Below are 10,673 nucleotides of genomic sequence, written 5' to 3'. Positions count from 1 at the left end.
CTCTATCCCCATAAGACCCCTCTGATCTCACACACCTGCCCCACCCTGTACCCCCTCCCCACTCCTCTCCTTCCAGCAGCTCCCCCTCACCCCACTACTTTCCTCCCCCTTCTCCCATGGGTCTCATAGTTTTCCATATCCAAGGCATGAAGTGTGAACACTGCCGGAGGTCTGCCATCCTGGTTGCCAAAGAAAACGATGCCTTGGGCCACTCAATCGCAGACCAGTGGGCCCCCAGAGTCACCCTGCAACACAGCAACAACACAGGGGTTAGGACCGTAGCATCCTTCTGTGACCCCTTCCCAGGGATAACCTCAGTGTCCAGACTCCTGCTTTTCATCCCCAGCTCTGCGAAGGGAATAGGTCTGGTGGGTTAGAACAGTCAGCGGGGCTGGAGTCGGGACACCTGGGTTCTACCCCTGCCTCTTGCATCAGAAGAAAGTGTATGCCCCTCTGAACCAGTTAGTCTCTAAGGTGCCACCCTGCCCTGCCCTGCCTTCTGTCTGCCTGACTTCAGACTAACACAGCTACATACTTCTATCTGGCTGTAGGAGGGGGGTGAGACAGAGGGGCACTGCTGGGCAAGGAAGGGGACAATCAGGGCTCCTGGCTTCCTTCCCAAGTTATGGGAGGTGAAGAAGGTTTACTGGTATTGTGTAGATGGGTTAGCAAGTGTGGTATCAAGCCCAGCATCGCTCTCTCCTAGCAGGGCTGAGTCTGGACTTCTACTGTTGGGACTGGGAACGGTGTATGGCACTGGTTCTCAACTGTTTTAGATCCAAGGCACTCCTCCCCAGCCGAGTGGAACTGTCTCACATACCTTGTTTCTAAGAGAGGAGTGCAGACCTGGACTAGGAAACACTGCAACAGGAGCACTCCCTCCTTCCTACATTAGGTTTGTCTGATAAAGCAGGCAGGAGCGCCCGCTCCTGATCTAGCTCCACATGAGGCATGATGGGCAGTTTCACCTGGCTGCAGTGGCCACAGCAGCAGTGCACATGCCACAGCACCCCTGAAAGGGTCTTGCAACACACCAGAGTGCCACAGCACCCCAACTGAGATACACTGGTGTAAGGTTAGTGCAGTGATTCTCAACCAGGGTGCCATGACACTGCAGGGTGCCAACAGGTTCCTTTTGAAGAGTGCCACAGGGTATAAAGAGATAAGCATAGGCTCAAGCTTGTTCCTGCCTGGCCTGTCTCCTGCCCCCACTGCCCAGCCTCTCTTGCAAGGTAATATATGCATTAGGTTTTGAAAGCGGGTGCAGTTCAATTCACAAAATTATGGGTGGGGGCCTTGAGTGTAGTGAGAGGTGCCTCGAGTCCAAGAAGGTCAAGAACCACTCATCTAGAGCATGGAGCAGGCCTGAGAGTCATGCTTCTTCCTAGGTACTATTTCCAGCTCTGCCACTGACTCACTCTGTGTCCTCAAGCAAGTCACTTAACCAGCATTCCCAAGGCCTCCTTTCTGAGAAGCTGAGCTAACAGAGGCTGCATGTGCACAACTATAAGAGCTGTGATAAACCCCCATGAGAGATTATTAAAAAGAGAAATTATTAGAAAGAATATCTAATGTACCTTAAATGGTGTCTTCAATCCTTGGGGATCATCTGCACACATCATGGTGCAGGGGTCATATTCCCTGGCAAACCTCTTCTGACAGGCGGTATCATTCACTCTCAGATCCACTTGCTGCAGAGTGGCTGGAGGAAAATGGCTCTTCACTGACGTATCCCCCCAGCCAGCAACATTGCAAATGGTCCCTTTTTTCACCCGGCATCTTGGCTTAGGGAGACGTATAGGTTTCACTGCCTTAGTCAACCTGGCTTTATGCTGGAGCTGACAGATAAAAGATGCATGACAACTCAGTGGGGTTATGCCTCTTGCCAGATTTCTGTTTAAAAGATGCAGCTGTAATGGAACTGGTCAAAAACCTATAAATCAAAATATTGCCCCTCCTTCATCCTCCTTGCAAAATAGAAGTGATTATATTCCTAATAGCATAGCTGCATTTTTCTAATTGATCTGCCTACGTGCACGCGGTAAGCAAAAGGTGTGTCAGCTTCTGGCATGAATTAATAGTTCATGCTGTTGATCTGTTCACTGTCTCAATAAATCTGTTCTTACAGTATATGTGAGCAGAGCAGTCATTTGCTCAGCTGACCGCAGCTCTGACAACTCAGAGCAGTTTGTGGGCTGCTATATATTACTGCTTTACTCCCCGAGCCACTGGACAATAGCAGAGCTTTTCTTCACCATCCCCTGACTTATACCAAACACTGGAACAAAGATAATGGTTAAGGAGACCTTTGCATCTTAGTTGGACTGGTCTGCTTTGCAAAGGTCATGCTTTCAGAAGCCCCAGTTCCCCCTAACAGAGTCCTGGCTCTGCAAGCCGACCGATTGTGTCAGAGAAATTGTGAGAGCCCAACTATATCTGGACATTGGTAGGAAAAACGGAACAGAAGCAAAAGGACTGAAAGTTGACTACTGTGACTGACTTTCATTTTGCTTCCTGTTCCTTGGTGACCACAAGTGGGTCTATAGTTAGCCTCTTAGGGAGCCAGGATGGAAACTCACGTGAGCACATGACTTCAGCATACATAACGGGTGGGCAAAAGGACAGATCTGGCTCATGGCTGGACTCCATTTTCCAGCAGCCCCTGCCCATGCGGCTCCCAGCCAGTCTCCCTGGAAATCCCAGTATCGCGGGGCCATTATAGTGTGGGGTCACAGAAATGGGGCTCTGCCCTGGTGCCACACTGTCACGGCCACACATCCCCGCTGCATACCCTGCCCATGCAGGTTCCACACCCGGCGGCGGGTGCAGGGCAGATGGACCAGGGTGCCCAAGCAGCAGGGCTGGGTCCAGTGGCAGCAGCCAGGAGTTACTGCTCCAGGGACTGCTGAGAAATGGAGTCTGCCATGAGCCAGATTTGCCCACCCTGATACATAGTAACATCAGTGGGAAATGGTGTGATATGGTGGTTCATCTAGCAGCATAAGCTCACTAGAGATAAGCACTGTGATGACATAGTAGCTGCAGTCACACAAAATTATTGAGAATGGGGGTGTCATCTCAGGGCAGCACCTGAAATAGGGTCAGGTCATTAGCGACAGGGAGATGTGATGAAGCTTGCATCTGAACCACTGTGAGCATAACGGGGGCCAAACCCTGTTACTGAGAGCAGGGCCAGGCAGCAGAGGTAGAAAGCTTCAAACCCAGATAAAAAGCAGCTGGCAGCTCATTGAGTAAAGGGCTGCTGATGGGACCAAGGAAACACCTGTAGCCTGCTGAGAGGCTCCCACATCAGGTGCTGAGAAGGAGGAATGAGAGGTAAAGGGGGCAGTCTGATATGGGTAGAGCTAGGAGAAGCAGCGCAGGGAAGTGGAGAACGGCCCTGACTGCACTCGCTGGAGGAGCCCCGGGCTGAGCAGAGAGGCAGTGCAGGGACTGGAGAGCTGCAAGCAGGCCCAGGAGGGCCTGAGCCGGGGGCAGCAGCAGAACTGCGGAGGAGCAGGGGAGCACATGGGGAAAGGCACCCAGTGCCCTTGGTTGTGTTAGGGTTTTGCTTTAGGCTCCTGATAGGCTGTGAGGCCTGGATGTGGCTGAGGGGTGGAGAAGGAGGCCACTGAACATGCCCCACAGAGGGGCTTAGATGAGTGCTGCCCTGGTGGGCTGCTGGAGCCTGTGAGCTGTGAGCAGGCTGTCGGAGCCCGAGAGATGGTGCAGGGCTGCGCACCCAGGACCCCCCAGGGCTCTGGTGGCAGCTCCCAGAGTTGTTAACAATGATTAAGGCATGGCAGGTGAGGACAGGGTGGTATGTGGAGTGACCCCAGAGTGGAAGGGGTGGGATCAAAGTGGGCACAAGGAGGCACCACTCTGGCTGCTGACAGCAGATGTCTCTACAGAGAGGCCGCGGGGCACGGAGATGGGACAGTACCTGCAGCAGCAGAATGTCGTTTTCCAGAGTCATCTTGTTATATTTCTTGTGAGGGAACATCTTCTGCACTCGGATCCATTGTTGGCTCTTCTCTTTCTTGTTCAGATTATGGGCTCCCAGATAAACAGTGATGTTCCTCAAAGCAAAAGAGCCAGAGCTGAAACCTAACCTTGGGAATCGCTACACGGTACTGCCCAGCCCACCCGGGGTCCTTCCATGCACATGTCCTCTCCCACCAGCTCTTTGACCCCAGTTCAAGCAGGATTTGTCCCTTGCTCCATTTGCTTCCTTCCCTCAAGGCCAAGTGAAGCTTTGTCATAATGACCAAGGTTTGTTACTGAAACCAGCAGAAGAGAAAAGCTGGCCACTGAGTCACTTGAAAGTTTAGAGATCAGAAGATTTAGGTTGAGTGGAAAATTAGGAGTGCAGGTCAGTAAAACTTAAATAGGGCTGGGCAAAAAGACAGACACACTTATTCGCTGGTTCTCAGGAAGCATTTCATGAAATCTATGCTACAAATTCTCACCTTTTGATATTTTGTGGTTTCCCTTTGGCTGGTATTTCTGGTTTCCCCTTAGCTTTTTTCTCATGTTCATGACCTCTCTTCCTCCCTCCCCTCTTTTGTTTTATTTTTTCTATTGTACCACAGAAAAAGGGTGTGGGAAGAACAATGAGGACTCACTTAAAAAAAAAAAAGAAGGAAAATAATGGAAACAATTCCCAAAAGCTAACTTTCTTTTTCTGCTTTTACTGAAAAATAGATTTTTTTTTCCTTGTAAATAACTTCAATTTGGTCAAAATGACATTTTTAGTCAAATAATAATTTGCTTAAAACATTCTCTTCAGGTCAAACTTCTCTTATGTCTTTTCCACATTCCTTTTTGGAAGGCAAAGTTTTGGTAGGTAGGTAATCATTAAAACAACAAAGAGAAGTAAAAATTAAAGTAAATGTTTTTAAAGGTAGAAATAAAACATTCCCAAACAAAAAATGCTAAATAAAAAGTTTATATGGTGATCAGGTAGCCACCCACTAATGCTAACACAAACCTTGAAGGGTGCTTTCAAAAGTGAGATCATTATCAAATGATGTTATGCTTGGTTAAAGTTAGACATCCTTGTTTAAGAAGTCATTAATTAATAACAACCAGACATTGTTGTTGATCATTTAAAGTCAGGTAGACAAATAAATGGGTTGCTTCAGTTAAAAGTGTGAGCAGGTTTCTATTAATGACCAATTAACTACAAAATATATGTAAAATGTGTGGTGTTGATCATTAAAAGAAAACCGAGTTCTCATTAATAGTGATGGGGATTGGGCATCTCCTCAAAATATCACCCTCTTCAAGGTTAAACCTTAGCTCTGCCCTACCACTTTCCTCCTCAGTTCTGGTCCCTCCTCTCTTCCCCACAATGTCTAACCACAATAATCTTCCCAATCTTGCAGAAAATGGAGATTTGGCAGAGGAGATGATGTCTGAATTTCTTACCTTCCCTTGCCACAATGAGCAGCCGTTATTACAAAGTTCTTGCTCACCAGGAACCCACCACATTCACCATTATAATTCTCACTTCTGATTTTCAGGAGGGCCATGTAGGGTTTGGAATGGGCCTTCACTCGCCGGCCACCGATTATCTTCCCTTTAAAAAAATATTCAGAGCGAATTAGGCAGGGGCCATTGTGCTGTACTTTCTGCATGGGTCCAACGCAACCAAAGATCCCTCCTCTCTTAAAGCTATTTGGTGGTCTGTGTGTGGGGTCTCAGCTCAGTGTGCGTCTGCCATTGTATTGGCATTAACCAGTTTCCTTTCTGGCAGCCCCAGCACAGAGGACATAGGCTGAGTGGGTGGCATATACTGTACTGAATGCTCCCCTTCTCCCTTGCATAATTTCATACTTGTCTAGTGAAGGCAGTAGAGAGAGACAAAGCTAACAGGTCCTTTCTCTGTTATTAAGAAGGGAGTGAGGTAGGAGTCACAACTCCTGAGTTTTATTCCTGTTTCAGTAAGAAAGCAGAATCAGACGAGTTGGGTTGGAAGAGGCCTGAGAGTCATGTCTCCTGGATTCTATTCCCATTTCTCCCAATAACTTCATGGATAATGCCGAGCCAGTCCCTTTTCCTCTCTGGCTGGTTGCCATATGTAAAATGCAGATAATGAGCTTCATGTATTAAACTGCTGGGGCTGACAAATGGGAAGATGAGATCCTCAGGTGAGATGGAGGGCTCAATGCGGGACAAATGGGAATACTGTCATTTGTGGCTTTAAGACAGATCACTACATTCATTCCCCTTTAGTTAGGTCAGTAACATGGTAATGGTGTTACATCAGCATTGCCAACTGTTTGTATATTTAGGAACCCTCCACAAATAACCAGGCTAAAAATTCCTATCCATAAATTGCATGAAGAAATGTGCCATCTGTAAAAACATGAAGCAAAAACAGCTCCATGAAATCAGCTCTGTAAAAATAAGCTGAAGCTGAAGATCCATGGTCGAAAAAGCACAGGAAGCGTACAACAGTGCCAGTGTCTGAGCAGAAGTATAGCACCCTGAATGCAGCTCCTGGGGCTTTGTGGGTCCTTCCCCAACCCTCAGCCATGTTCTGGTACTGCCTCCTGTCTATGGGTGTCAGGTAGGCAGAGAGTGGAGCTGGTGGGGCAGCACAGTGCCTGGTGCAGTCCAGGGGAACTGGGTGTCAGGGTTAGTAAGGGACTTGAGGGAACATTGTGTTAAACTATGGTCACATTCAAGTACAGTTGCCATCCCAAGAAAACTTAGGTTTTTGCTGATAATCTGCAAATTTACTGATGACTGAACTTGTTAACTATACCCTGTTTTGGGGCCTAGGATAAGGGTTCCATTTACATTACATAAAACAGATGTCAGTGAACATGTTTGTCAGTTAAAAAAACTGCACATTTTCCAAAGAAAAAAAGAAAAGAAAATGTCTTGGGTAGGCAACCTTGTGTTGCATGGAGGAATCAGGATTTCCCTTGTATTGAATGGGTACTGAGGTCTGTGGACCTGTTAAACCTAGACAACAGATGCTTCTCTCACCAACCCTGGCACAGATATAAGCTCAGGGACTTCACCCAGAAACACAAGGTGTCTAACAATCAACATTTAAGGCTATAAAGGATTATTAGATCAGCCAGTCTGAACTGTAGTGCACACTTTGCTAGAAAACAACTTCTCTTCTATGAAAAACAACATCTTTTCAAAAAGTTTCCTCCCAGGTGGAACAAAGAGTTTAAAAAAAGCAGATCCCTGACTCTCCAACCCTCCTGCCTGATTCCCCCCAGACTTTTCAACACACCTCCATGTCCCTGCAGACCGGTCCATCAGAGCTCTCCCGTGGGGCACTCTCCCAGCAGGGATGTCTTAACCTGTACAGGATAGGACAGTACAGTTCACTTGGCTTCCCCTGTACTCAGCACAGTGACTTGTGTTTGTCAAAAGCATCTTTCAGGAAGACAGGTAGTCTAGGTGTGCAGGTTTAATCACCCTCCTTGTGCCTTGTTTCTTATTTGAATTTTCCAGCTTTGGCTTCCACCCACTGGGCCTTGTTCTATTTCTTTCTCCCAGTTGTAAGAGCTTTTCCCTAGTTTCTATTTCCCATGTCATTGTCATTGTACACTGAGATGAAGTCACCTCTTGGTCTTCTGTCTGAGCAGTCAAATAAATTGCTTTCTTTAGGTCACTTGCCATCAGGCACTTCCCCAACCCCCAAACCACTTCTGTTGTACTTCTCTGCACATTCCAATGTTTCAGTATTTTAAAAATAATATGGTATCCCTCTAGAGCTTAGATAAACTTACTGAGACCTCTGCAACCCCAGCTACTAAGCAGGTGCTCTGGCAGAACTCATGGACCGCCTCCATCCCTACTGCCCTTGATCTCTTTTACTTACCAGCCTGAGCCCAAGGGAGAAGGAAGAAGACTGTGGGGAGCAAAAACATCAACTGCATTGTCACAGGAAAGTGCACTGGCCCCTGTGGAGCTGGGGGTTATATGGCCTGGAGGTGACCTCAAGGTGAAGTTCACATTCACAGTGGTGGGGACAGGGGTGGGATCTGCCCCTGCAGGACAGCGATCTCGCATGAAGTGCTGGAAGGAAGACAGACCCTCCAAAGCTGGGGGTGTTCCCCTTACAGCTGGGTAACACATGAGTAGGCTCAACCTCTGCAGAGGAGCTGGGAGCTGATGGACTTGTTAGCTGTAGCTCTTTTCCCACGTCAGAGCTATTGGGTGGTGGCTGTGGTTAACCCCGAGCTATTTCAGTTTCGGGTGAGAATGTAGCATTTGATCCTTCTGGACAGACCATCAGCGTAACAGGGTCTGCACTCTAGTTAGCACAGTGCTGAAAACCATGGTGCAGCAGCTGGGTGCTCTTGGTGTGCAAGTACCTTGGAGCCCCAGCACAGACTCCAACCCAATCATGCCAAGTGCTGCACAAGCACAAATAGGACAGCACAACCACTAAAGAATTCATGTAGAAGCAAGTGCAAAATATGTGGCTGAGATCTGCCAGGACACACTATGGACAGGAACAAGTTTTGGTTTCAGCCAAATGTTCCCTCAGAAGTTTTAATTTTTTTCCATTGAAGAAAAATCAAATTATAGCTTCTTGCCTCTAGATTTTTGGTGCAGGGCCTGGGAAGATCCAGCTTGCATGCCTACATGTACAAGGCCAAGACACCTATACCTAAGCTAGAGACCCCAAGATCAGGCTCCATGAGGGTGTGGGCAGAGGACACATTATACTGGTTTAATCAGCAGTGCACAAGTGTGACAAGCGTGGGCTTCCTTCTCATCTGTGGAGAGCTCAGTCACTTACTGGCAGTAGGGCCTCAGCTCCCTCCCCCACACTCTGGGCTATAGGTGAGAGTTGTGGTTAACCCGATCCCCCGACTTTTGGGTGAGAACACAGCTCTTTGTTCTTTCTCAACAGACCACCAGAGTGACTGTGGCCAACCCTTGGCTGAAAGGCACTGGAAACTTGGAGATGATTGTGATGAAAAGGGTTGAGTGGTTTCAGCTCTGGCCTGTAGACCTTGTGAGGAGCAACTGGGAAGATGGAAGGGGGAGCTCACTGTGAGCATAGCTTGGTGTCAAATACTTTGTGGTGTCAAATAATTGCTATAAATACTCATAGAAGCAGGACAACTTGATGCCCTTTTCCTCCTGGGGGGAGATGGCAGTCTGGGCCTGGTGCCAGTGCTCAGAGATCAGTTCCCCATGACCTTGTATTTCATTGTATTGGGTAGGTGTTGTCCCCAGGTTAATACTAGTGTTTTGTACCTGCGTTGTTGCAAGGGTGGCTCACTGGGGCCCGAGGAAAATGATTGAGGCTAGTAGCACTGCTTATTTGGAGCCAAGCAGAGCTGCTGTGCTGTTGGGGATGCGGGCACTCTGACACCCTCCTCTTCAAAGAAGCCGAACCCACTTCCTCCCCAGGAGCTCTCCAAGGCGGAGGTGGTACAGATTACCAAGGGCAGGGAAAAGCCAGGGCCTCAAAGCCAGAGGCTGTCATGCTCTCACAATGAACCAGGGCTGGGTTCAGGGAGATCCTCTCAGGAGAGGGAGACCAGATGAGGCTGCTGCTTGGGAAATCCCAAGACAGAGCGTCCCACCCACTCTCCATCATGAATGGGTGCTGGTCCCATGACAAATCTCCACTGCCATTTTGTCTCCAAGAAACAGTTTGGTACCAGGGACCCTGTACCTATTCTCCTCCCCTGAGCCAGCCAAGGCCCTTCCCAGGGCCCAGTGTGCAGTCAGCTCCCCAGAGCTGGGAAGGGGCAGACAGAGGTTTGGCACCACCTCGGTCCCTGGAGCTGTTGAGCACCTGTGTGAGAGTGGGGTTGGTCACCCTCCCTGCATGCGGCATGGAGTTGGATCTCACCAACCTCCTGGACCAGGGGCAAAAACACTGTAGCCCCATGTGGGCCTGAGCTGGGACCCTGAGGCTCACCCCTGCTGATTCAGCAGGCCCCGCATCACCTCCAGTCCTAGGCAAAGTCTAAATGAGCTTAAATAGCAGAAGGGGGTGCCTGACAGTGGGGTCCCTGGCAATAACATGAAATTAGGCTTTGGGCCCTAGCTAGGCACTGGGGAGACATCTCTAAATGCTGCCCAGCGGCTCCAGCACTCCACAATCCTGGAACTCTTCATGTGATGCAGTGCTCGCAACTACTAGACCCGGGACCCGGCCAGTCTGGGGCTTCCTGTGAACTATCACTGCATGAGACCAATGAGCAGGTGAAGGAAAGGGTGTGGGAGTGCCTGTATCCTGGATGGCAATACCTTGTCAGGTCCTGGGGATGTTGGGGAGCCCAGACTGAGAAATGGATCTCCATACCTAGAGTGGTGTTACTTCGTGAAACTAACAGGACTTGAGACACCTGCAGCAACTGCTGCTTAAAGCCGTTTATTGCCAAGAAGAGCATGTTGTAGGATTTCACTGAAACATTGCAAGGAAAGGTTTTCACACTAGAAATGAAGAAACAAAAGAGAAGAGAATGGCACCAGGGACCTTTCCTCTCTGGCAGGCTCCAGCTTCAATCCATCCACAGGAGAAGGTCTGTCTAACACAGGAGAGTTTGGTAATGAGGTAAAAGGTCTTTCTATGTGTGGGGCTGGCTGGAATCTAGCCCCAGAGTGAGGAGAAATCAGTTGTATCAAGACCCTCTGGGAATGGGATATTGGGTTCTTCCCTCAAGGAAGAAGGA

The 10,673-nt window shown here is 48.7% G+C and overlaps 1 protein-coding gene across 1 annotated transcript; it reads right to left on the bottom strand.

Moving 5' to 3' along the window:
* Positions 1 to 212: 212 nt before the first annotated feature.
* LOC102367834 (granzyme E-like) lies at positions 213 to 5,534 on the bottom strand. The gene is made up of 4 exons (XM_025193883.1): positions 5,431 to 5,534; positions 3,944 to 4,079; positions 1,578 to 1,838; positions 213 to 245 (listed from the first exon to the last, which is right to left on the bottom strand). Exons 1-4 carry the CDS (start codon positions 5,532 to 5,534, stop codon positions 213 to 215), a joined length of 534 nt encoding a protein of 177 aa, XP_025049668.1.
* Between the last annotated feature and the right edge of the window lie 5,139 nt (positions 5,535 to 10,673).

Source organism: Alligator sinensis, unplaced genomic scaffold (assembly GCF_000455745.1).
Source record: "Alligator sinensis unplaced genomic scaffold, ASM45574v1 scaffold1264_2, whole genome shotgun sequence".
Taxonomy (NCBI): Eukaryota; Metazoa; Chordata; order Crocodylia; family Alligatoridae; genus Alligator; species Alligator sinensis.
The sequence above is the reverse complement of the archived record's forward strand: the minus strand, read 5'-3'. Positions and strand labels throughout refer to the sequence as shown.